Below are 27924 nucleotides of genomic sequence, written 5' to 3' on the forward strand. Positions count from 1 at the left end.
TAGGGCTTCTTTTGAGACTACCAAAAATTTACATCAATGTTCATAAAACACTAGATAAAACCATAAAGGTCCAATTCTGTGTTTTGTAAGGAATTTGCAGTGTTATCCTTATTGTTAAATTATTAACAATTTCACATCAGAACTATTGTGCAAGGATCTCATTTTAAGGAACTCTAGGTAATAATGATACAAATGAAAAAGGTTATTAGCGGCAAGATGGATGAACTTGATTGCAGTGGCAGGTTGGAACATTTAAAGGGCCAACTGTCACTGTATGCAATGTATTAATTGTATAAAAGACACACTGACAAAATATACACAGCAAAAATAGATTATATTATTTTTACATTTTCTATCATCAAGATACTAAAATCAATAGAATATCAGATTCACCTACAAAATCTAACAATAGAAATCCTGACAGATTTATCTTTTAAAGTTAAGATTTGTTTGGTAAATCTAAATTCTTCTGAAACATGGCACTTCTAAAAAACCTCAAAAATAATTTTCAGGCACCTCTAAAAAAACTCAAAAATAATTTTAAGAGCAATGAAATTAATTTGAAAATACACTGCTCAAAAAATAAAGGGAATACTCAAATAACACATCCTAGATCTGAATGAATGAAATATTCTCATTGAATACTTTGTTCTGTACAAAGATGAATGTGCTGACAACAAAATGAGATTGATTGTCAATCAGTGTTGTTTCCTAAGTGGACAGTTTGATTTCACAGAAGTTTGATTTACTTGGAGTTATATTCTGTTGTTTAAGTGTTCTCTTTATTTTTTTGAACAGTATATATTTTTAAATTTCTAACAATTACTTCAGTTTTCCATCACTATTAAAATATCTAAATGATTGGATCTTACATATGTAACTCTTAAATAATAATAACTACAAAAATAACCTATTATCAACAATCTATTATTCTTATATTGTAATATATTTAATATTGTAATATAAGATTACAACCAAATGTAAGAAACTAACTTAAATAGAACAAATTAAAACAATACTTAAATATATCATGCCAAGTTTATAAACCAGCAAAAGACTTAATCGTTTTTTTCAGCAAGTTATACATATTATACATGGCAAAGCTGAGCAGTACTAAAAAAAAGTAATTAATTTACTTTTAACAACTGAAGCGAATTGGACGAAAATACCTATACTTCCGAAATGTGCTTTTTGAAGCAAGATTACCATAAGATAATGTTTTAAAAGACATGAACGGCAAACTTCCCAGGTAAGTTACTAGTCAAATACTTACCAGCCGTTGATTTCATTCTGAGAGTTTACACTCACTCCAAAATCCACCAATCGCCGAACTTCCTCAATATCCCCCAAAGCAGCAGCTTCTCTCAGTCTCTCTTGTAGCTCTTTTTCCTCTATTGCAGAAGTCATGTTATGAAATTCTCTCCCCGGTCAACTTTAGGGTTATCAATTGCCTGCCTGCCTGCCTGCCTGCCTACTAATTACTGTAGATGATGGATCATTTTATCGCGCTAGTCAATCAGAGGCCGGCCGAATCCGTCAGTCCCCAAAAAAGACGAGTCGGGTTTTATTCTTTTAATTATAAACGCTCCGGCAATTCTTTTCTATCTACTGCTCATAAATCAGCCTGACACTTCTGAAGGCCATTTTCCCTAATTGCATAGTTAGACTTAAGTCTCGGCCGTTTCTGCTTCCGTTTTCTCTGGGGGACTCTATTAAATGAGACAACCAGCAACCTGCACATTTCGTTCCCACCCGTCGTCCGACGCGTAGACTGTCGACACACAGCAAAAAGGAAAAGGGAGAAAAGGGGGAAAGGAAATGTAGTTTCATTCTCCGTTGGAAAAACCGAAGGGTTGTTTAAAATGTATCCACTTTGCCACAATCAATCCTGTACATTATTGGCAAAGGATCGTTTGCAATGATGCATTTCTGCTTTTACTGAGACAGTAAATTGTTCGGCAGCTTCCATTTGATCTTTCACAAACTGCTTCGGGTAGGCTTAAATTGATACCGCCAAGCTGAAATGTAAAACGGACTGAATAAATAAACAGAAAGCCAGCTTTTTTGAAACAGTGTGGTAACCTTAAACATATGTCCTCACCAACCTAGATAACTGCAGTGAATCTTTTTGGGATGGTTTCCAATGCAATCAATAGAAGGAAGAAAGTTGCAGCTCACAAAAATTTATCATTTTGTTAGTCTAAAAGAGTGCACCGTGTTTTTTGGGGATTTTTGAAAGCAGCACAATTTAGAATTCTCTTTATATAGATCTCTTATTTGAAGATACTCCGATCTAATTTTAAATAGGCATCTCCACAATTAGCATTTTGTGTATTCAGTTTTTGGTTTTTCAGAAAAGGATCACCCAGTTTTATTGCCATTGTAAGGCCAGAGCAGAGTAGGTAATTTTAGTGTGTTAATAACCTTTTTAAGAAATGGGAAAGAAGTCCCAGGAGTACAAGTGACTGACATATATTGATTAATTTTAGTCTTCTGGTACAATATTTAACACAATGTTTCCCAAACCTGGGTAAGTTATCCAAAATTGTGAACTTTGGGTTATTTACTTTGGGTAATTTACCATAATTTTGGGTAATTTGCCCAGGTTTGGGAAACACTGTTAGATATTGTACCAGAAGAGTAAAATGAATCATTATTCGTCAGTCATCTGTACTCCTTGGACTTCTTTCCCATGATTTCTTGAAAAGGTTATTAACACACTAAAATTACCTTTAATTTTTCTTTGGATTATAACAATCAATTATCCAATCACAACACAGGAATTTAAATAAGGATAAGTGTTTTGGGGTTATTTATTTATTTATTTTATTTGTCATACAAATATAGTATTGTATTATAGTATGTTTAACATTATATGAGTATAAAGTAGAGATAGAAAAGATAGAAAAGACATTAGGACAGGAATGGTAGGCACAAAGGAAAGTTTGAGAAACACTAATCTAATTATTATTATTATTATTATTATTATTATTATTATTATTATTAATTAGATTTGAATGCCGCCCCTTTCCGAAGACTCGGGGCGGCTCACAACAACGATAAAAACAATATTATACTGGCACAAATCTAATATTAAAAAAAACCCTAAAAACCCTATCATAATTAAAAACCAAACAACACATACATACCAAACATAAATTATAATAAGCCTTGGGGAAAGGTGTCTCAAATCCCCCATGCCTGGCGGTATAGGTGGGTCTTAAGTAGTTTACGGAAGATAAGGAGGGTGGGAGCAGTTCTAATCTCCGGGGGGAGTTGATTCCAGAGGGCCGGGGCCGCCACAGAGAAGGCTCTTCCCCTGGGGCCCGCCAGACGACATTGTTTAGTCGACGGGACCCAAAGAAGGCCAACTCTGTGGGACCTTATCGGCCACTGGGATTTGTGCGGTAGCAGGCGGTTCCGGAGGTACTCTGGTCCAATGCCATGTAGGGCTTTAAAGGTCATGACCAACACTTTGAATTGTGACCGGAAACTGATCGGCAGCCAATGCAGGCCACGGAGTGTTGTAGATACGTGGGCAAATCTGGGAAGCCCCACGATGGCTCTCGCAGCCGCGTTCTGCACGATCTGGAGTTTCCGAACACTTTTCAAAGGTAGCCCCATGTAGAGAGTGTTGCAGTAATCGAACCTCGAGGTGATAAGGGCATGAGTGACTGTGAGCAATGACTCCCTGTCCAAATAGGGCCGCAACTGGTGCACCAGGCGAACCTGGGCAAACGCCCTTCTCACCACAGCCGAAAGATGATGTTCCAATGTCAGCTATGGATCGAGGAGGACGCCCAAGTTGCGCACCCTCTCTGAGGGGGTCAATAGTTCCCCCCCCCAGGGTAATGGACGGACAAGTGGAATTGTCCTTGGGAGGCAATACCCACAGCCTCTCCGTCTTGTCTGGGTTGAGTTTGAGTTTGTTGACACCCATCCAGTCCCCAACAGCCTCCAGGCACCGGCACATCACTTCCACTGCTTCATTGACTGGACATGGGGTGGAGATGTAAAACTGGGTATCATCCGCATATTGATGATACCTCACCCCATGCCCTTGGATGATCTCACCCAGCGGTTTCATGTAGATATTAAATAGCAGGGGGGAGAGGACCGACCCCTGAGGCACCCCACAAGGGAGAAACCTAGAGGTCGACCTCTGACCCCCCACTAACACCAACTGCGACCGACCAGAGAGGTAGGAGGAGAACCACTGGAGAACAGTGCCTCCCACTCCCAGCCCCTCCAGTCGGCGCAGAAGGATACCATGGTCGATGGTATCGAAAGCCGCTGAGAGGTCAAGAAGCACCAGGACAGAGGACAAGCCCCTGTCCCGGGCCCACCAGAGATCATCCATCAACGCGACCAAAGCAGTTTCCGTGCTGTAACCGGGCCTGAAACCCGACTGTTGAGGCCCTAGATCGGCTTCTTCCAAGGACCGCTGGAGTTGGAGCGCCACCACCTTCTCAACAACCTTCCCCATAAAGGGAAGGTTGGAGACTGGACGGTAGTTATTAAGCACAGCTGGGTCCAGGGAAGGCTTCTTGAGGAGGGGGCGCACAAGTGCCTCCTTATAAGGAGCCGGGAAGGACCCCCTCCCCAAGGAGGCGGTGACAATCTCCTGGACCCAGCTCCGTGTCACCTCTCGACTGGCCGAAACCAACCAAGAGGGACACGGATCCAGTAAACAGGTGGCAGAACTCACAGCTCCAATGGCCTTATCCACTTCATCAGGTGTCACCAAGTCAAACTCCTCCCAGACAGATGGACAAAGACGTTTAGCCCCAGTCGCCTCGACTGACTCATTGTCAGTCTAACATTTACTATATAGCGGAGAGGCAGTTTTTATACCATTCCCAAGCAATATAGGGACAGACATGGAAGCATTTTTGACCAAGTAGAGATGGGTATTAAAACTTACTTGAAAAGCATTTTCCCTCTTATAGAAAATTAAGTGTGTTTATTACTTTGTGTATTCAAAGGTAAATTCTATGGAATTCAGTGACATTAACATCATGGTATTTAGGACTTATAGCCTACATCTGTGATGTATTTCTCTGAGACAGTTTCTATCAATTCCAAAACAAAACCAAATTGCAAGTTTAATTGTCTTAATAAGGGAAAACACAAGACAAAGGCCTGAAAAATAGAAGGCAATGAAATCTATACCAATGTAAAGAATCATGAAGAAGACAGCAATTACACACTTCTTTAGAAGTTAGGGTCAATAGTGTTATGATTTTTTAAAAAACTGAATGTAAGTTAATAGTTAATTAATGTGTTCAGATTCTGACACACAGTTCTTTCTTTTCAAACCTTTGCTTTACTATTTATGGGGTGGTAATGCTAATTACCTTCTCCTATTATTTTACACTTGTGGATTGAACCTTGGTGAGCTTACCAGACAAAGAATTTCTTGAGTTTTATGTGAATCAATGTAAGATTTTTCTATAAAGATTTAAAGAAGTGCGATGCAAAAGGATGAAAGCTACAATCTGTATTTTTCAAGATCCTGGTAAAGTTTTGAAATGGAAGATTTGTTCCCCCCCCCCCCCTAAATAATCCCAAATCCACAAATATACTGTAAGGCGGGGCTGGTGAAGAAGGATCATAAGACTAATCAGCATTAAAACCTTTGTTTGCAATATTTAAATTTCTTGCTGAGCAATCTAGGTCAGAAGACTCCGCGGAGAACTTGTTTGGGCAAATCTGTGCTATGGTAAACAGACGCCGGTTTCTTCTCGTCCTGTAGACGAGAAGGGAAAGTTAACAGAATCCCGACCGCGCCTCTTCCATAGCGACGCGGCCTACCTTTACAGACGCCTCGCGAGCCCTTGACGACAAGCCCAGGGAGGCGATTATGCGAGAGAAGCGCGGTGCATTGTGGGAAACGCCCGGGCTCGGCGGTGCCGCCATTTTGTCTCTGTCAGTCTCGGAGCGGCGCGGTTGCAGCGTTTTGTAAAGGAGTAGGAGAAGTCTTGGCGGTAATAATTGGGTCGGCGGCGGCGGACAGGGCACCATGATTTCGGCAGCCCAGCTTTTGGACGAGCTTATGGGCCGGGACAGAAACCTCGCCCCGGATGAAAAGCGCAGTAACGTGCGGTGGGACCATGAAAGCGTGAGTATTGGCTGAGCTTGGGCCTCCTCAGGCCTCCTTGTTCTCTCAGTGTTGGCGGTGGGAAGAAGGAAACGCGGCATAGGCCCAAGTTTGCCTGAGCGAGCCTGAGCTAGGAGGAACGAGGAGGCCGGACCCTGTGATGTGTGGCGTGGAAGAAGGCCGACTGCGCGGTTTGGAGGGCGTTCTAGGCCTCTCGAAGGGAGAAAGGGAATTGGTGGGAATGTTCGAGGGGGGGGGTGTTGCAAAACGACGTGGCCATGAAGATGGAGGACAAGGCACGCCACGAGGCCCCATCGCGCACCGTATATTGAGTAACCTGTACAGTATATTGGATTATTGTCTTTAGTGTTCTGGAAATGTGGCGCCTAAGAATGTGGGGGGTGGGGGGTGGAGAGGTAGGTCCGCGCGGGAAAAGGGAGCGTAGGTTTTGAAGTGTGCGAGTCAAGTTTTCAACCCTAGTCCTTTTTCTTTTTTTGAGAGGGGGATGCTATTTCAGTCTTTTATCGTTATGGGTGAATTTGTACCACATTCCTAGTTCAGAGCAGAACAATAAGGTTTGCAGAGAACACGAAGGACACGGAACCATAAATCATTGAATAGGGATTAAAGCGGAGCTAAGTTTGAAAAAAAAATTAAGATAAGATAAGTGTAATTAAGCAAGAGCAGAATTCCCAAGACTCATTAAAGAGGAGCACAGCATTTTCCTCCTATCCATTATGCCACTGTGTGGTTACCTTATAAAATTCTCAGATGACTAAAATGTTTCTGAATTTGAAATAGCAATAGCATTTAGACTTCTATACTGCTTCATAGTGCTCTCTAAGTGGTTTACAGAATCAGCATATTGCCCCCAATAATCTGGGTTCCTCATTTTACCCACCTGGGAAGGATGGAAGGCGGAGTCAACCTTGAGCCAGTGGTGAGATTTGAACTGCTGAACTGCTAGTTAGCTGAAGTAGACTGCAGTGCTGCATTCTAACCACTGCGCCACCATGTTCATAAGGTAGGCTGCCATGGAGTAAATATATTGAAATTCCTTAAGAAAATAGAAAAAAATAGCTTGTTTCAGTTCAGAAGTAATAGCCCATGTATTTATTTCAGCATATATTGAAGAAATGAGGTATGTTGGTTTGGAGTGGTTTATATAGTACTAAACATACCTATTCAAAAATAAATTCTATTGGGTTCATTGGGACTTATTTCCAAGCAAGTGTATGGAATCCTAACCTGCATTGCCTCAAATGAACCCAAGTTGAAATAAGATAGCATTTGCCTTTATTTGTTGCTTAAGAAAATAGAAATCTTAATGGGCAGTGAAATACTCAAGCATAAACTCTTATAATAGCACTTATCTGATTCGGAGTGTTGATTAAATTAGACTAATTCAATTACCTAAACCTAGTAGTTGTGAAGGAAATTAAATTTTCTTCTTTTCTTTCTTTTCTTAAATTTTAAGTCCCAAGTTTAGGCTTAAAACATTACACTGGATGAATGGCTGGGGTTTTGTTTATAAGTTTTTTACTTTAAAATTATGCTATTCAGGTTTATCAATATATCAACAAATAAAACCTCTCAAAAATATGGAAATATTACAAACAGCTTGTTCACAGAATTATAGAGTTGGAAGGGATTTTAGGTCCTCTCTGGGAATCTAGATAGGGATGAACAAACTTCAGTTCATCTGTAGCAGTATGGAGTAACTTTGGTTCTTCCTTGCATTCATGGCTCCTATTCAAAGTGTTGGGTAGCTTTACATATTATACCCGTAATGGCGAACCTATGAGGTGTGCCAGTGGTGGCACAAAGAGCCTTCTGTGGGCACATGCGCGGTCGCCAGCTGCTCTCATCTGGGTTCCAGTGCTCCAGGGCACACACTCCAGTTTTGGCACTCAGTGTTAACCATCACTGTACTACTATACCTTCATGTGATGTACCCATTTTGCCCTTTCTTGGATCAGAAGGTGCTGTGCTCAGTCATGTTTGGTCGCCTCCTGAGTGAGTTATTGTAATGCATTCTGCAATGGGCTGTCCCCAAAGAACATCCAAACGCTTGGGTTAGTCCAGAATGTGGTAGCATAGGCAAATGTATGTCTTCATTTTTTCCACCTTATGCCTTTGCTTCTCAAGCTGCACTAGCTTCCAGTTTGCTTCTGGGTGCAATTTGAGGTTCTAGCTGTTATCTCTAAAGCCCTAATGGCATAGTCAGGATGTTTGAGGAATTGCCTCATTTCTATCATTTGTATCTATCCCATTAGGTTGGGCAGGGGGGACCTGCTCTGGGTCCCATCTACTAGGGAATCTCACAGGATCCAGAAAGCAATTACAGTATTTTCCATAGTAGGGCCTGCATTCTGGAACTCAATACTGCTCAAAATTCAGCTGACCCTGACACACAGTTCACTTTCTTAAAATCCTTGACAATCTTGGCTGCTCTCACAGGCATGGGAACCAGGAGAGTGATTGATTCCATGCCACTAGTATGTTCTAGAGCCACTTTGTATTAATCATTTGGGAACTGTATGAGAGGTTTTTTTTAATATACAGTGTTCTTATAATGTATAGGTATTTTCCCCTTGAGCATTTGTTTAGCAACCATTCAAAGATTCAGGTAATCCTCAACTTAATTATCATAATTGAGCCTGGAATTTTGGTTGGAAGTTGTTATGATCATTAAGCAAAATTCCCATGTGAGTGCTCTGGTCAATGACTGCAATCTCAGATCTCCTTATTGTAATTTTTAAGTGACTGAATTGTTAATCAAACAACAAATCTGATAGTCAAAGGTGAAAGGCAGCTCCCCTCCATGCACAGAATGGAACACATGATCAAAATTCAGGCATCTGGCAGCCCAGCCACATTTAAGACTGCAGATGGACTTCAACTCCTTCCCCCCTCTCCTTTTGGTGCCCTGCACAGCTGTACTCTTTAGCAACACTGGGACTGAAGTAGACGCCTGGGCCTTCAGCAGTTTCAGCCAGCCACTACTATCCCTGAGCCTTTACTTCAGCCCCAGTGCCACCCACCTGTTCTCTTAATGCATTGGCTTTTTTTAGCAGCTGTCCTGTGCTGTGTTCTCCTATTAAACTTCTGATTGATAAACATACCCAGATTCCTTTCTCAGCTGCTACTTCTCAGCCAGATCTCCCTTATCTTAGCTTTACATCTTTTTCTATCCAGTATTTAGGCCTTATATTTCTCCCTGCCAAATTCCATTTACTGATTTAGCCCATGTGAAACTTCACAGTTTCATCTAACTTTTTGTTGATCGATCTATTTACTTAACATGATTATTTGGCTTTTATACCACTAGTCATACTTGACACTGAGTGGTTTAATGACCTAACAGTAATAAAATAAAAGCAATGTAAAGTACACTTCATAACATCAGTAATGTTGTTGTGAGGCTGTTTGGTGTAATGAGCTGGCCTTGAACTGCCAGAGAACAAGCATTTCTGGCTAGTAATTTTTGTGGAAAAAATAGACCGTAATTATATTTAAAAGGAATAAAATAATCACTTTGGGTGCAATCCCAATATATCTGGAGTACCAGTTGAACATGATCTGTGTTGACAAAATCACCAGTCAGTTGCAAAAGGCAGCTTGGAACAGTATATATCCTGCAACAACACATTTAACACCCATCAAACAACATCTTCCATTCCTGGTCTTTCGAAGGACTCAGTGGATAAAAATGCCAAGTTTAGTCCATAAACATCTGTCTGACTGTGCCACCAGTCCTACTATAGGATGCATATAATCCAAAATTGAGAAGATGGCAATAGATAGCAAATGCTGCCTCTGTAAAAAAAAGCTAAAGAAACAGTGGACAACTTAATTAGCTACTGCAAAAATATTGTACCCACTGACTACAAACAACATGACAAAGTAACAACAATGCTGCACATTGCATTATCTGCAAGAGATACTATTTGCCTACAAGCAAGAACTGCTGAGACTACAAAATAGCAAAGTAATAGAAAATAAAATTAAAGTGATCTGGGACTTTAAAATTCAAACATACAAGCACTTCTCACAAAACATCCCAGAGGTAGCAATTGTTGATTTTTTAAAAAGATAAAAATGTCTAAATCCATGATGGTGAATCTATGGCATGCGTGCCACAAGTGGCACCTGGAACCATATCCAAGGGTGCGCAAGGCGTTGCCCTATATCACCTCCAACGCACATGTGCATGCTGGCAAACTGATTTTTGGGCTTCAGGAGAGGAGAGGTGATTTTTGCCCTCCTCATACTTCAGGAAAGCCTCCTCCAAAAGCTGCGCATGTGTGCCGAGCAGTGAAGTGCCAGAGCCTGGCTGCCCCGTCAAAGGGACAAAGCGAGGCAATGTCAGCTGTTTTCTGGCACCAGAACCGAAAGGGCCAGGTGAAGCAGCTATGAAGGCATGCCAAAGATAAGGGACTGGGAGGCCAACAGGGCTGGAGTTAGTCTGTGAGGCAAACTCCATTTTGACTGAAACAACCATTGGGGTCAGGGTTTGTGGGGAGGGGGCACTTAATAAAGATGGTGGAGGTGGCCAAAATCATAATCAGTCAATTTCAGAAGACAGCTTTACTTGGAACAGCTTGCACCCAGCAACAATATTTTTAACACCCATCAAACATCAATATCCTTGGGAAGGATTCAATAAGTGTAGAAAAAATGTCAAATCTAGTCTAAACATCTATATGACTAAGTATGACAAACCATAATGATGAAATCCAGTCATTGGCAAACAGTATAAGAATTATTAGCATAGATATAGTAATGGAAATTGACCTAGAGAAATGTACTACACTTGCAATAAGCCAGAGTAAAATAAACAGTAATGGAATGGGCGTTTTGCAGTTGGATAACATCAAGTGTGCACAATTTTAAAATGTGACCATTTTAAAATGTGTGTAGTATACATCCAAAAAATAAAAAAAATTGTTAGAGACAAAATTAAACTATGGAAGCACCATCAAAGCCCATCAATAAATGAATCATACCTGTGACATAATATACTGCTGAAATTATTAACTGGACATAAGCTGAATTTTTAAAAAATTGGAACAAAAAGCAAGATAATCTATTACCTGTAGTTATATTGCTAGATTGTATTTACCTCTCAAAAATGGATGCAGAAGTTTACTTCACGTCAAACTGTTACAGAAGGAAAAGTATGAATTGGCTGATAAAGACAACCAAGAACAGCATTGATGCAAGTAAAAAAATTAGAACTTAATGTACAGAACACAAACCAAAATTATGTAAAAGAATACTGGCAAGAAAAAGAATTAATTTATATTAAATATATAAGAGAAAATTGACAGAAATAAAAGGGATGAGTTGCAAGAGGAATAATACCTTCAATTTCCATGTGGAACAGAGCCCAATACTTGCTGCTATTCAGTAACTAGAATTTAGGATTTATAAAGTTGTTTCTCTTTGTCATATGTGGGTATATGCATAAGGTGGTAACATTTTGAGAGCTGTATGCAATGAAATTTTATTTTAATGTATGCCAATTAGTGTACATTTAAAGTGACAGTACAGTTATTCTAAGTATTCTAATAGTCTTAGAAATGAGAGCAGCTCTCAGTGGAAAAGGGGAGAGGTATGGCACTGGTACATTGTTGATATTTTTTATTTGAGTAAATTTAATATTGGCAAAAAATAATTTATAATTTTGTTCTTACGTTTCAGGTTTGTAAATACTACCTTTGTGGATTTTGTCCAGCTGAATTATTCACAAATACTCGTTCTGATTTAGGTGAGTGTGCGGTAATTGGTTTAAAATTTAAAGATGGGTATAACTGCTCTATTTCTTTTGAATATTTTAAAATTGATTAAAACCTATGCAAATGTTCTTAATAGATTGTATTCTAAACTTAAAAAGTTACAAGTTAGTTTATTGTTTATATCTATATTAGGTTTCCAAACAATAAATGTAGGGTTTTTTTGTTTTGCAAATACCATTTACCATTAGCTTTTCAATCTATCTTTCCCAACCTTTCTCCGTGCACACTGTGTTCTGATAGGTTGCCCAATTCTTTGAATCATGCTTTAGATCCAACAGCCACAAAATTATATCCCAGTGTTAAAATGTGATTCATCAGTATACTATCATAATATGGAGATTGCATTAATAAACTATTGTACGCAGCTGTTTTAACAAATTAGCTGATTAATTTATGAAGCTGTTTATTAATTATATAATAAAATAAATAGAATATAAATGACTCCGTATAATAATTAGAATCAAGACATTGAAAATATCTAGTTCTGTATATATTCACAATTATAGCTTTATATCATTCCCATAATGTTGCAAAAGACTTTATTATAGGTAGTTCTCACTTTGCAACAGTTCTTTTATTTATCATTTTGTTTTTGTTTTGCACAGTATTAAGACTTCCAGATTTTTTTATTATTTTTATTTTCCCCAGGTCCATGTGAAAAGATTCATGATGAAAACCTAAGAAAACAGTAAGTATACATGTAATTTCGCTTTAAAAGTTTCTCATGGGCATAGCTAAAAATAATGATTTCAGTACAAAAGACCCATCCAATATTAATTGAAATTGAATAGCTCATAGTTTCTTTATGTATTTGCCATGTATTTTTGTTAAACATACATTGTCTTTATTATTAACCTTCAGATACATTTTGGACATTGATAGGTATGAGAAGAGTTCTCGATTCATGAAAGTAGGCTACGAAAGAGAGTTCCTTCGCTATTTACAGAGCTTGCTTGCTGAAGTTGAACGTCGAATTAGAAGAGGCCATGCCCGTTTAGCATTATCTCAAACCCAGCAGGCTTCTGGAGTAAGTATAAAAATGATAAATAATTAACCATTTGCATTTTTAATTCACATTTTTTCACAAGTTTAAAGTAGCATTATGTTACATTCAATACTACGTATAGACTTGCCTGAGGCTGTAGCATAATTATGAAAAATCATTTAATTTATTTAGAAAAGTCCATTTTACTCATTATGTGGGTAACAGAGTAGTGTTTCAGATTTAATGCATTACATATGATTTCCTCCTAATTGTATTGATTAACATGAAAGTTTCAGTTAAATACTTATACTCACCTAGAATCATCTTCAGCACCTCTCATTTCTGAATAGATATAAAATCCTTTTTTATTCTTTTCAGTTTTTGGCAGCTTTGTATTTAAGATAAACAATGCAATAGACGAAAGGATTGGTAAGGCAGAAGACAATTTTATTTGGATAATAATTACTTTTTTATATTTAGCAGGCAGCAGGACCTACTGGCAAAAATGAAGAAAAGATTCAAGTCTTAACTGATAAAATTGATGTACTTCTACAACAGGTAGAATTATCTTAGTTATATTTTTAAATAAAATTAATATATAAGAACTAAATTAAAAGTTATAAGCGTTTTTGCTTTCTAATAGATTGAAGAACTAGGTTCTGAAGGAAAAGTAGAAGAGGCTCAAGGCATGATGAAACTTGTTGAACAGTTAAAGGAGGAGAGGGAACTGCTCAGATCTACAACTTCAGTAAGTAAGACTCAAAAAACCCTTTTTGCTTTAAAGTTAAAAACCATTATCAGATGAAATCCAATCTTAGCTATTTGGTAAAGTTTTCCCTGCATTTTTTGTAAAATGTTTATGTGTGTGGTTCATATAAATATTTTTATTCACAAGTTAGACAATTCTATATAAGCTCCAGCTAAATAATCTGATATGTATTTTGTAATGTGTGGGCTTAGAAAGACCATATAAAAGTACAGTAGAGTTTTGATTATCCAACATAAACGGGTGGGCTGATAGTCGGATAGCCAAAAATGTCAGATAATTGAGACTCTACTGTATGTGGCCTTGACCTGACTCAAAATCAAGGCAGGCGCAAAATAAATAGGTCTCCAGAGGTCCTGGGATAAAATAATTCAATTCTCTGCACGTTTATGACATGTATTTTCAGAGACTGCTTATTTCCAAGTAGTAGTTACTGCAAACTACTAAAAGCCAACGGGTATTCCAGCTGCCCCTCTCTTTCTATTCCTGCTGCTTCCTATGGATATATGGGGACGTGCCGAATGTCTGATGCCTCACACTTAGCCACAGTGGGTTTTGGTGCAGCGTTTACTTGAAAGCAAGCTGCTGCGACCGCAAGTTATGTGTTATTGCTCAGCATTGCAGGATGTAATCCATTGTGGCCGATTTCAATGGTGTTGCACTCAACCCCGGGCCAGCACCATGTGCACTCACTTCGTAAGTCGGCTAGCATTTGCACCAGGTTTCACGCTACATTCCCTCCGCATACAGTTAAAACAAAGTGGTGGGGTAGGTTCGCCTCAGCCTACTCCTTCTACCGGGTTCCCCTGCAATTGTCTTCCATTTTCCTGCCTAAACTCATGAGTGCTTTCCTTCCCGCCTCTGCTTGGCCCAAGCCGCTGCCGGCATGAACATTTCCTGCCAGCAGGGCCCCCGCTGTCCTCTGCTTTGCTCCTCCCAGCTTGCTTGCTCACCCACCTGGGCACCGCAGCAGCCTGCACCTCTCCCGCCCCAACTCCTCTCGGCGTCACCCTCCTGCCTGGAAGATGGTGCTGGCCGGCCAGGTTGGTGAGCCTGGGAACATGGCATGTGAGGGTTAGGTAGCGCATTCCTCCTGGTTGGGCAGCCAGTGCCTGCAGGGAAGATGTATGTGGAAGAGAGGCGAGAAGTGGCTCTCCCTCCTTCCCACCATCTCCACCTCCCTGGCTCTTTCCCCCCCAATTGAGGCTTTGCAAAGAGAAGTCAGTCCTTGGAGAGTGGGCGGGAGGACGACCCATTTCATTACAATGTTTGGGGGTATGTTGTCGCCTTCCCTGTTACGGCTGTCATACTTGGGGGCGTGTCGGGGGTGCAGAAATGCCTACAGCCACGCCCCCAAGCAGCAGCGACTTCGGATAATATGGAATGCCGGATGACTGAAGGACGAATAATCGAGACTACTGTAATTTAAATTTTGTGACATTCATAGATAAAGAAACATGGAATCATTTTCCAGATTTAGTATTTAAAATCGCATTGAATCTACTTACACTAGTGTCAAAATTTCCTTCCAAAATATTCTGGAATTTTTCTCCTAATTCAAATGGGTTCTTTTTTATTTGGCTTTCTTCTCAGGCTTAGCCCAAGCTATGTTATTTTTGTTTTTAATATAGAGAGGTAGTTCTCAACTTACAATTGAGCCCAAATTTATGTTGCTGAGCCAGACAGTTGCTAAATGAATTTTGCTCCATTTTACGATGCTTCCTGCCTTTGTTAAGTAAATCACTACAGTTGTTAAGTCAGTAACATGGTTGTGAAGTATATCTGGCTTTCTTGTTAACATTGCTTATCAGAAGGTTGCAATAGGGCAGTAATGGCGAACTTTTTTTCCGAAAGAGTGTGCATGCATGCTATCACACATGCACGAGTGCCCACATCCATAATTCAATGTCTGGGGAGAACAAAAACAGCTTCTCCCACCCCCCAAAGGCCCTCTGCTGGCCAGAAATGGTCTGTTTCCCAATTTCTGGTGGGCCCAGGAGGCTTGTGTTTATCCCTCCCCAGGCTCCAAAGGCTTCCCTGGAAGCCAGGAGAGGGTAAAAACGTCCTCCCCCATCCTCCGGAAGGTCTATGGAAGCCAAATCACCCTCCCAGAGCCTCTGTGTGAGCCAAAAAATCAGATAGCCGGCACACACATGCACGTTGGAGCTCAGCTAGGGCAATGGCTCATATGCCAGCAGATATGGCTCCGCGTGCCTCCTGTGGCACCCGGGCCATAGGTTCGCTATCGCTGCAATAGGTGATCACATGAACACAGAATACTGTCATAAACATGAATCAGTTCTTTTTGGGTTGTTCTAGTTATTAAATTGTCAAATTTGAAAGAGGCCCAATGAAGTAGAATTCATGTAGATTGCAAGTACAGCATGTCAGGTTTTTCACAGCACTAGTCCACAAAGCCTATTTCCCCTTCAATTATTTATTTATTTTTATTATTTATTTATTGGATTTGTATGCCGCCCCTCTCCGCAGACTCGGGGCGGCTAACAACAATGGTAAAAGACAATATGCAACAATCCAATTTAATAAAACAACTAAAAACCCTAATTATAAAAACCACACATACACACAAACATACCATGCATAACTTGTAATGGCCTAGGGGAAGAGATATCTTAACTCCCCCATGCCTGGCGACAAAGGTGGGTCTTGAGTAGTTTGCGAAAGACAAGGAGGGTGGGGGCCATTCTAATTTCTGGGGGGAGTTGATTCCCCTGGGCCTCGCCAAACAATATTGTCTCATAATTAGGTTTTCTGTGGCATCTTTGCAGGAGCCTAGCTTACTTTGCTATGGTTGGACTTGGATTGTCTCAAATAAGTGCTTTTCACAAAAATCCTGACTCCAGGGGATCCCATCTCAGTGCTGTTATTGCTCTAGTTTTCTTTCTTCTAAGTCTGCTAATTGTTCAGCCTCATTATTGCTGATCTTGAGTTTAAATGGTACAGGTCCTTACAATTTCCTTCTTTTGGGGGGTAGTGGGAACATTTTAAGCGTATGGGAAGACTAATGCCTAGCCTTTGGTTACTACATTTTGAAATCCCTGAATTTTAAACTGATACAGAATATACTTACATTGTAGAGATTGATGTTTGAATGAACATTCAAGTACTTACTGCTATTGTGTGGCTCTTGGAATTAATGCCTGGGTGTTTCTGATTTCATGAGACTAAAAATAATATACATTCTAAGGGACCGTTTCCTGCCTCATGTATCTCAGCAACCAGTCAGGTGCAACAGTCGGACGTCTCCAGGTCCCGTCAGCCAGGCAGTATTGTCTGGTGGGACCTAGGGGAAGATTCTTCTCTGGTGGCCCCGGCCCTTTGGAACCAGCTTCCTCCGGAGATTCGTACTACCCTCACCCTCCTGGCCTTTCTCAAAGCTTTGAAAGCTTACCTGTGCCAGCAGGCCTGGGGCCATAGAACATCTAGCCCTGGCCTTTAGTGTGACTGTGGTGTGAGTGAGTAGGGCTGTATGATTTTAAATTAGGGAAATTAGATTGTTTTACATGTTGGATTTGAATTGATTTTTGTATTTTTTATATGTTATAAGCTGCCCTGACTCCTTGGGGAAGGGCGGCATATAAGTCCAAATAATAATAATAATAATACAGTGATCCCTCGATTAGCACGGTCTCGATTAGCGCGAAACGCTGCAACGCGGTTTTTCAAAAAATATTAATTAAAAAAATAAAATATTAAAAAATAAAAAATAAGTCCACGCTAGTTCTCTCTCTCTTTCTCTCCCTGTTGCCGGCGTGGTATATGAGAGAGAAAGAGAGAGGCAGAGGTCGGGCGCATTACAAGGAGGTGGAGGCGGCGTGGGGACGCTGGGTGCCGGGGACACCGAGGAGGGGGTGGACGTGGCCTCTCAGCTGCAGAGGCGGAGGCAACGGCGGAGTCCGGCGCTGGGGCCATGCAGGGCCGCTCATCCAGGGGGGCGTGGACTGGCAAGTCGCCCTCCTTTCTCTTTCTTTCTCTCTCTTATACCACACCGGTAACAGGGAGAGAAAGAGAGAGAGCGGAGGGCACCTTGCCGGTCCACGCCCCCCTAGATGAGCGGCTCCGCATGGCCCCAGCGCTGCCCAGGCAAAGGGGAAACCCCAAGATCGCTTGCCGTATTGCAGCGAAGGAGGCGAAGCAAGGCTCCAAGCTGCAAAGCGGCAAGTGATCTTGGGGTTTCCCCTTTGCCTGGGCGGCGGGAAGACCAAGGGAAGGTTCCTTCAGCCGCCCAACACCTGATCCGCTCCGCAGCGCGGCAACGGGAAAACCCCATCTTCAGCTCCTCGCTGCTTCCGCGCTGCGGAGCAGATCAGCTGTTGGGCGGCTGAAGGAACCTTCCCTTGGTCTTCCCCGCCGCCCACACGCAAACTCCACCATCTGCGCATGTGCGGCCATGAAAAAAATGGCGCACATGCGCAGATGGTGGTTTTTACTTCCGCATCCAGTATAACGCGGAAATCGGTTAGCGCGGGAGGTCTTGGAACGTAACCCCCGCGCTAACCGAGAGATCACTGTAATAACAATAATAATGATGATGATTGTTGTTGCTGTTGTTATTATTATTATTCTGCATTTGGCTAAGAACTGCTGAAAATGTTTATTTCCATGTTCTTTACCTCTATTCTTCTGGACATCATCAAATGGTCTATGATATACTGTATCTTCAAAAATGCTTTGGAATTGGCTCACATTGCCTAGAAGAATTGATCATGATGATAACTTTATGTTAAAATTATTATTAAGGATTATTATGGAATTAAATTACTTATGTTTGGGGCCAGCAAGCCCCAGTAATATGCTGGTTATATTCTTAGGGAAATTATTTTAATAACTTCTGATTTGATTTTTTTAATGTAAATTTTTAATTTTAATTCAAATATCAGTTCATAAATAGGATACCTGTTGTTGTAATTTTAGAGCACCGAAATGTAAAAAAACTGAACTCTGTTAAGATAATTTGAAATGTCTTTACATTTTTTTATCATTATTATTTTCCAGACCATTGAAAGTTTTGCAGCCCAGGAAAAGCAAATGGAAGTTTGTGAAGTCTGTGGAGCCTTTTTAATTGTCGGAGATGCACAGTCCAGAGTTGATGATCACTTGATGGGGAAACAGCATATGGGCTATGCTAAAATTAAAGCTACAGTAGAAGAATTAAAAGTATGTTGTGCTATCATTTCATAGATATGCAAAAGAGAATGTGTTTATAGATATGAATACATGAAACAGAATGTTCAATGAAAATTCTGTTTGGACTAGTCACTATTGCTAATATCTAGTATTTCCAATATATTCAGGTAATCTTCAATACTAATTGGGACTAGAATTTCTAGTGATGTGTTCGTAAAGTGCATCACTTAGTGATGATAATCTCGGCAGACTCAGTTGCCTTTGTTAATTGAAACCCATTGTTGTTAGTCAAGAAACTTCCTGCCAGTTTCCCACAACCGAGGTCAGTGAGGAAGCCAGTAGGAAGCTCCAAGTTCCAGTCCCATAACCAGGGGAGGGCCAGGGAGTGTAAGAGGGGTTGAGGTAGGATGCATGGGTGTGGGAGACATAACTGAACAACCTGCAGCCTTTCCTGCCACCATCCCTAATGGGTTTCTTGGGAACCCAGCGGGAAAGGTTGTAAATGATCAGGCTTGGCAACCAGTCTTAATGGCAAACGGGTTGCCAAGCACTCAGATCGTAAATCATATTGGCTGCAGGGGTGCAAAGGAAGCTGAGGACTTGTAAACATACATCTGAATGGCTGTAGGTTGAGAACTATCGGTATGGGAATGCCATTATTTGATTGATTGACTGCTACATAAAGTTTGGAAATAAAACAGTCAGGAACTAAATACCATATTTTTCGGACTATAAGACACACATTAACTTTAGAGGAGGAAAAGAAGTAGAAGAAAAACCTGCCTCTGCCTCTCCCAGCAGCCATATGGTATTCATCTGGCCTGCTCGTTGCCGCTGCCTATTCATCTTTGAACAGGCAGCGGGGAACTGGTAGTGTCAGCAATACCTAGAACAGCTGATCCCCGTTGCACCATCCCCCCTTCACTTGCCGCAGTTTTTACTCCTAAGACACCCACTTTTTGGGGGGAGGGAGTGCATCTTATAGTCAAAAAATAGGGTAATTCTTATTTATTAAGACTTTGATTATTACATTTAGATTTATTAATTTATAAATCTTAACTATTATTATTAGAGTTGCAAATCTGAAAATGGAATGTTCTGGGTTTGTATTTCATATACAATCTTGCACAGTGCTAGAATAGTGGTCCTGCAAAATAGAAAGATTTTCCTTGTTATATTTAAATTGAAAAATTTGTAAGCAATGTTACATCAACCTATATTTTACCATTCTTTCTATTAGCTTCATTTGAAACTGAGCCTTGCTCTTTTCAGCTTCTAAGAAAATGAAAGATCTTTAATAAACTGTAATCAAATGTTGTTCTGGTAACATTTTGGGGAAAATTCTTTTTCAAGGAAAAATTAAGAAAAAGAACTGAAGAGCCTGAACGCGATGATCGATTAAAAAAAGAGAAATTAGAACGAGAAGAGCGAGAGAAGGAACGTGAAAGGGAAGAAAAAGAAAGAAAGCGGCGACGTGAGGAAGAAGAAAAAGAAAAAGAGAGGGCTCGTGACAGAGAAAGACGAAAAAGAAGTAGATCACGAAGCAGACATTCAAGCAGAACTTCTGACAGGAGAGGTAGTCGGTCAAGGGACCATAAACGGTCAAGAAGCAAGGAGAGAAGACGAAGCAGGTAAATATCTAGGAAGCGGATAAAAACATTGCAGTGATAAAAGATGAGTACATTACTGATGCCAAATTTTTGAAAACTAGCCAGTTAATAGAAGTTAAATAGAATCCAGTTTTCTGAGATCTTTCTAAACCCTCTTGAGATGTCAAGTTTTTAAATTCTTGTGATAGATATTTAAATACAATTATGTTTTTTGTTATTAGAAGTCGGGATCGACGCAGAAGCAGAAGCCATGATAAGTCAGAGAGAAAACACAGATCACGCAGCAGAGATAGAAGACGGTCAAAAAGCCGGGATCGTAAATCATACAAGCACAAAAGCAAAAGCAGAGAGCGAGAACAAGAAAGGAAATCCAAGGAAAAAGGTTAGTTCATCTGGATGCTGTTCAAATTTGCTGCAGAACTATGCCGTCTCCAGGTGGACAGATTCTTATTTTCTCAGAATTTTTTCTGAGCTGTTGTAGTAAACTCTTAAAACAATTTTAACCTTATTCCTAACATATATTGCAGATTACAAGTAGGTAAAATTAAGTTACAGTATCATGGTTGTAGCCTCTTAGCTAGCCAACAGCTAGCTTTTACAACCTTCCTCAGCTTTTATATTCATCAGTATGTGTATCTATTTTGTTCAATCTTGAGTTGCCTCTATACAAAAATGTTAATAGTACAGTACTGAAATCTGCTGAGGTGGGGGTAGGGTTAAAGCTTTTGTATTGGCAAGGAACATCACACAGATTCATTTTTTCCCAGCACCTCACTTTTTCTATCTTAATCCATGTCATTCTAAAAAAATTACAATAAACTAATTGAAAAATGTATTGTTGGATCTTTGTAAAAATTAACAAACATCATAGTTTTCCTTATTGTGAAGACAACATTTCATTCATTTCTTGAAGGCACACAGTTTATATTTTTTCCAAACAAAAATTAACATTAACTCTTGATTTCTCAGAGTATAGTATATTTTAAAAAAAAATAATATGACTACTATATTTTTTAAAAAGAGATACTTTCCCTCAATAAGGAAGTTGTTAATATTTCTTCCCTGAGGTAGTTCTCTCAGTCCTGAGATTAGGTGTGCTTACAATTTGAAAGTTTTTATTTTTTCAAAATAATTTAGAAATACCCTTCTGATTTCCCGTACCTTGATTATATATTCATTGTTAGCCCTGAGCTATTTTGTGCACTAATCTGTCTTGATCATTTGCAATGCAATTCTGAAAATATCTACTAGTAATTAGACCCTACTGAATAAAATTGGTAGACTCCAACTCTGTAGATTACAGCCTTTAGTTTTGAGCAGTATTGCTTACTAATTGTATAAATTGCTTTGTAATTGTTACATTAAATGTCTCTGAATTTTGGTTCTTTTTCCTTTAGTGAAATTTTCATCTTCTGCTTTTTTCCCCTTTTGATTGGGTAATAGTTAACAGAAATGTAGCAAGTTACTTTACTGGATATAATTTTGCGTTTCATTACCATCTGGTTCTAATTTTGATTAGGCCAAATAATTAATTTTTGTTATAATAATGTTTTAGCAATGGTTATAATTTGATAAAATTGTCCACTATAGCTCTCAGTAATCACTGCATTTGAAATTGGAGTTGCCTATTTCTTTGTATTAATCACCATCTTCCAAAGAAATAAATAGCAACATTCTCAAATCTATAATGAACCAAAGCACCAGTCCCATGTTTCTTTGGTAGTAGAGTTATCTGCAGGAATACTAGAATACTTCTACTAAAAGACTTCATCATTGTACCAAAACAGTTTGTAAAATTTGTAGTAATTGATTCTCCTACTAAAGATACTGGTGACTTGAAGCTAGTGAGATTTACAATAAAGTTCTACTATTCCACTTACCATATAAATATTTTTGACTGCTTCATTCCCTGCCAAAGGTGATTTTTAATTCAGAATTTGCAAACACTGTCAAGTACTTTTATTTGAACTGTTTCACACTTAATAAAGCAATTCTCAGAATTGAACAAAACATAATGTATTTAAATAAACTAATAATAGAGTTAAGAAGTATTTCAATTATTTGTTACTGTAACTACAGATTACAGTGTAACAGTTGGAAGGGACCTTGTAGATCATCTAGTCCAGCCCCCTCCCTCAAGCAGGAGACTAATTGGCTTCCTCTTATATATATGAGCAACTACTTCTTACTTCTGTTTTTCCACTTTGCCTTTTTTCCAATTTACTGTTGTGGGGACATTTCCTAATTGATTCCCTTCCATTTTTTATTGAAGCACTTCTTAGTCATTGCTATGCTAAGCTGTTTGAATATATGTCTTACTTTTTACACACACACACACAAAGTAGATTTAGTAAACATTGTATGCAGCTTTTTGTGGAAAAAAATATTGATAAAAGAACACAGAAATATTTCATTAGTTTTCAGTAGAAGAACCGAAACACTAAAGAAAATTTATCTTTATTGGCTTATCTAAAAATGTAACTATCATTGTTCCCCACCACCATCCCTGCAATTTGAAATCCTACTTTACTAGAAAAGCTAGTAGAAGCAGAAAAATAATGTCACATGTAGATAAATATGCATGTTTATCTATTACTAAAACTGGTGTCTAAATTTTAACTTGGCAAAACAGTGCATCATAGAGCAAAACCTCCTGAACCAAGATAATAATCTCAAATGGGTAAATTTAGAGAAGGTGTCTAAAATCCAGGATCTATGACTCTCATGGAATTTAATTTTTATACAACACTTTATGATATAAAATTATTATAAAGCATTTAGTGACATGCAAAATGTCACAAAACATTTCCCCTGGTCAACTCCTGATGTTTAACTGTGCTATATAGTTCAAAATTGGTTATTTTCAAGACAGATACATCTGTGAATATGTCCCTGAACTTTTAAGAACTTTACTTTAGAAGCTCTGCCATTGTTGAAAGCATTGAAGAATCTGGTAAGGAAATATCTTTGAAGCAATGGCCCAAGGAGTCTTTGGTTGTCTAGTATGTGAATGTGCCTTTTTTTAAAGTTTGTTTAATTTGGTAATAGGATTCTCATTCCTGTCCCTCAACTTGAATATCTCCAATGAAATATGGTACTAATATTTCTCTTACTTAATCAGAGAGCTTTGGAAATATATATTCTCATAAATATAAGTTTGTTTTCAAGGAATAATGTGAAAGACACCTAGTCTTTGTAGATACTATTTGAGAAAAATAATTCAGTCAGTGGTCTGGAATTCTAAACATCTACCATATATATTTTAAAAGCACAGTTTTCTTATTCTTTAACCCTGATATTATTAAAACTTATATTAACTAAAGGGTCTTTCTCCACTTGTCTAAATTCAAAGCAATCCAGGAGATTGCTCCAGGAGACTTGTTCTACCCATTTTTGAATGGCTATTGAATACTAATCTACATATGATAGAAGATAGGATTATTGAATTGGCTGGACAAGACTGCTTTTCCTCAGTGGATCTATATTTGACTGTTAATAAAGCAAAAATGGATCCATTAATACAACCTACCCCATACAGCTATCAGTACAAAACAGGCAGTTTTTAAAAAGAATTTCATTGATAACTGGACTTCTGAGGCTGTTTTTCTTCAGATTTCTGTTCCCCTTAGAAAAAGTTTCATACACATTTTTGTTAAGATTTTTGAAAGTTACCCATGTAATGAAGTTGTTTTTAGATTTTTTTAGCGACAGTTCAGTTTTTCTAGAAGTTTCACTCAAAGAATAGTTTTTATTTGTCTCCAGATATTTATTAGTAAATAAATGCATTCCAAACAACTGCAAATTCCATTTGGCCATTACAAAACTTTTATGTGTGTCATGCTAGTAGAAAAGGTTGATTAAATAAATCAGTATGGTCCAGATATGCCAAATGCATTCTTACAGATACATTAATGGGACAATAATTCAGTAATAATTTCCTCATATGAAAACTTTCTTGGGAGTCTGTGTACTGAGCATAATAAGAATGCAGTTTATAATAAGAAATAGAGCTAAATTTTATTACAATTGTTTAGCAAGGGGTACATGCTTGCTTCTGGCTTTACTAATTTTACTGATGACAAAACTCTGTTGCAAGAGTGCCTCCTATTGGTCCCTGACATTTTGACAACTGCTTGAAATTGTTTTTTAAGGACCCTATTGAGTTCTTATCTCAGTTCAGTATACCTGCTGAGACCTAACTTATACTTGTTCTGTATATGAAAATTAGGTACAAATTTGCAAATAAGATGAAAATAGCAAACATACTTCTGCTTTGAAGGTTACTTTTTTTGCTCCCCACAGTCATGGATTATTAAAATATCAGCCTGATGGTGCATCCACACAGACTACTTTCTCTCTTCCTGGCAATGGTGCACATAGGGAGATACTCCCCAACTGTTGGTGAGGTGATGGGGCATAGCAGGCAAATAAAGGTAAAACAGATGGGCTGGGCTGTGGAAGATAGTGAAGAAGAAGCAGTCACTAGCAGTTGGAGGCTATACATGGACCTATGGCTTCTTCTGGGAAAGCTTGTCCCCAAAGTTACTAATTATTAAAACAATTAGCATGCATATCTACTTGTTGGTCTATATAAAATGTTAAGCCTAAAACAGTGATATGCAAGGCTGATTTAAATAGCCAGATTGAAAACTTATATCTGTATAGTCCTAAAAGACAGGAAGATTTACATGTTAAGCTTTGCCAAAATGTTTTTGGAATTTTTAATATTTTAGAATTTCTAAACATATAAATATGGTCGTTCCATATGTGTATGTGTACACATATTATTGGTGTTGCTTCTTAGAAATGACTCAGATAATATTTTGGTCTGAACTAGATCCAAGAGATTAAGTGTGATAAGATTTGGCTCATACATATTTTATGCTATCTTGAAAATTGACAGTTTGGATTAGATAGCATACATGTAAGCCCAGGGCTTTGATACAACCTAGCAAAAAATCCTCTGCTTCCTGCAGTGTAATTTAAGCAGTACTGCCTCCCCTCCTTGCTATCCTGTCCACTTTTCATGAGCTCAGCATTTGTTCTTTCTGAAGGAATGACTCTTAACATTTGCATTAAATTTTTATAGCTAGCTGATATCTCAGCATGTACTTTTGCAACTATAGTTGATGTCTCAGCATATACTTTCACACCAAAAAGAAATGTGTGTGATTACTGTGAAGTCCATGGTCAATGTCTTCTTTCATGGCAGAAAAGAGGGGATCTGATGATAAAAAAAGTAGTGTGAAGTCCAGTAGTCGAGAAAAACAGAGTGAAGACACAAGCGTGGACTCCAAGGAAGGCGATGCTAAGAATGAGGTCAATGGGACCAGTGAAGACATTAAATCTGAAGGTGACACTCAGTCCAATTAAAACTGATCTGATATGACCTCAGATCAGACAGAGGTAAGTGCATTATTTCAAACTTTGATTAGGGCTTTTTGTTACTGTTTAACAGTGCAGCGTAAGTATGTACAGATGAAGATGGATCTAAGACAAGTAAGAAGAGATACTAAAGCAACCTCTGAAGGAAAACACAGTGTAGTCCTGCAAAATCTCTTGAGGTACATTGTTTTGTATCGGCTAATTTGTAGCAGATTCATATCCCCTTTAGTGTGCCTCTTGGGAACCTATTTGTAATTATAGTCACCATAGAATTTAATTATCCTATTTTTATTTTTAGGGGATTTGTTATCTTTTTTAACACTTGATCTGATTTTGTAATTAAGTCCATATTGTGTTCGTGCATCAGAAACATTTGCTTTAATACTTAATATTTGAGGCACATATTGGACTATTTTGTTTTTATATAAACTGCTAGTATTTCTTTGTCAAGGATGTTTCTAGTTTTTTTGCTTTGCCTTGCATTCTAATGCAGTTTGTTCTGTAACTCGAGAGCCAGTAGCATTGGATTGATGGAAGTGTAGGGTTTATGAATAATTGCAGCTGACTACCATACCTCACACAGCGTTGGTGTTGTGAGCGGCCCATGAAAAGCCAAATTAAAAATCAAGGATTCAGTCAAACTAAGCAGGTACTCATGCCAGGTACTCCTTTCTCTACCCACATCCATGTTTGAATGCTGTTGCCTGTAATCTTTACGCTTACTGTTGTGTGTTTTATTTACAAAAAGTGAAAAGGAATCTTTGTGAATATTTTGTGAAAATTGTTAACCTGATATTAATTTGATTGGCATTTTCTTTCAACTGTGTGTAGGGATGCACTGCTGCCCAGAATTAGGTATCTTTAAAGTGTATTAAATGCAATAAATACTACCTAATAACCGCCTTGTTACATTCAATGCATTTCAAGTCTTTAAGAGGTATGTGTTTATAATTTCCTACTGCGTAGGAGAATTGCCAGGCAGCCATGGCACACAGCAATATATTATTGGCTGATACCAGACTTGGGAGGCAAATGAAATAAAGGCCAATGTCAGGAACACTCAATAGGTATATATAACTGGCAAGAATATTCACATTGCTTTGTTAAATGGAACTCAAATATAAATCACCTATTCTCGACTTAGGATTTTTTTAGGGTCTTTCCTTTTAAAGAATAGACCCAAATAAAAGAATAAGCCAAACATTCACTTCCCTTCCAACATCAACACATATAAGAACTACTAATCGATTACAAACGGGCCTATGCATGTTTACACAGAAGTAAATTCCATTGTGCTTTATGGGCCTTACTCCTAGATAAGAATGCATAGGTTTGTAAACTTAAGAAATACAGTCCAAAGCACTGACATTCAGTCTCTAATCATACTTGCACATGAACCACCATGAAATTAAATGAAGCTTCCCAGCAGCATTGATTGGTGAATTATGCTATCATTTTGTCCTCAGTCACCTTAGGGGCTTTAAGTGTATTAGTTATGAGATTTTTGAAGGTAGAGAGGGCAGCAAACAGGCAGTAGGAGTGGCAAAACAAAAGTCACTTCTGTTCACATGATCTGACTCTCTCTTCCCAACATTTTTGCATTATAGGACAACCATGTGAAAAGCTTGCGAAGAATCCTGAAGACTGCTTAATATGAAGATCTGCTTCAAAATGAGGTGAAAGAAAGCTGTAGTGGCATAGAAAAAAATTAAAGTTCTGTTAGATTGGTTTTTTTATTAAAATAATAATTCAGGACTGTTATGACATCTCAAAATACAAAGAAGTTAATAAGCAAGCTGCTGAAAATTTAAGTTTTTTATCATTTTTTTCCTATAAGACTTTTAAGATGATAAAGCAACATAACCTGAACACAAGCTTGCTCAGTGTTTTAATTGCGAATTTTCATTCTTGAACTACGAAATACAAAAGTAAATGTTTAGTATTTGTGTGACTGAGATTAAAACAAATCCCATTTTTACAGGCAAGCTATATATAGCTTCTTGATATATTCTATTGGAAATAAAGTATCTGAATTTCTGTTACACATTTGATTGTCATTGAGTGTTTAATATTAAATAGATTTCTTTTCACATAAGTGTCTTCTAGTGTATTCTTCTCTATTCCCTATC

At 38.6% G+C, this 27924-nt stretch overlaps 2 protein-coding genes across 9 annotated transcripts in view; one reads left to right on the top strand and one right to left on the bottom strand.

The window, feature by feature from the left end:
* ANKRD40 (ankyrin repeat domain 40) overlaps positions 1 to 6030 on the bottom strand; it is a 21864-nt gene extending 15834 nt beyond the window's left edge. Inside the window, exons 1-2 of the mRNA XM_070740026.1 lie at positions 5815 to 6030; positions 1274 to 2018 (exon numbers count right to left, since the gene is read on the bottom strand). Of these exons, the coding sequence (XP_070596127.1) occupies positions 1274 to 1407 (134 nt within the window). The 5' untranslated portion in view covers positions 1408 to 2018; positions 5815 to 6030. The remainder of the gene's footprint in view (positions 1 to 1273; positions 2019 to 5814) is intronic.
* On the top strand, positions 5848 to 27885 carry LUC7L3 (LUC7 like 3 pre-mRNA splicing factor). Of its 8 annotated transcripts, none has more exons than XM_070740024.1 (11): positions 5848 to 6121; positions 11807 to 11873; positions 12550 to 12589; positions 12784 to 12928; positions 13367 to 13444; positions 13530 to 13634; positions 18669 to 18830; positions 20154 to 20431; positions 20632 to 20792; positions 25623 to 25816; positions 27403 to 27885. In XM_070740024.1, exons 1-10 carry the CDS (start codon positions 6023 to 6025, stop codon positions 25781 to 25783), a joined length of 1296 nt encoding a protein of 431 aa, XP_070596125.1. In that variant the 5' UTR covers positions 5848 to 6022; the 3' UTR covers positions 25784 to 25816; positions 27403 to 27885. The 8 variants fall into 8 exon arrangements, with proteins under 8 accessions (XP_070596125.1, XP_070596120.1, XP_070596122.1 ...); XM_070740019.1 differs by having other exon boundaries at positions 25623 to 25763; positions 25869 to 27885; XM_070740021.1 differs by having other exon boundaries at positions 5864 to 6121; positions 12763 to 12928.
* The last annotated feature ends 39 nt before the right edge of the window (positions 27886 to 27924 follow it).

This window comes from Erythrolamprus reginae, chromosome 2, assembly GCF_031021105.1.
Source record: "Erythrolamprus reginae isolate rEryReg1 chromosome 2, rEryReg1.hap1, whole genome shotgun sequence".
Classification (NCBI taxonomy): Eukaryota; Metazoa; Chordata; class Lepidosauria; order Squamata; family Dipsadidae; genus Erythrolamprus; species Erythrolamprus reginae.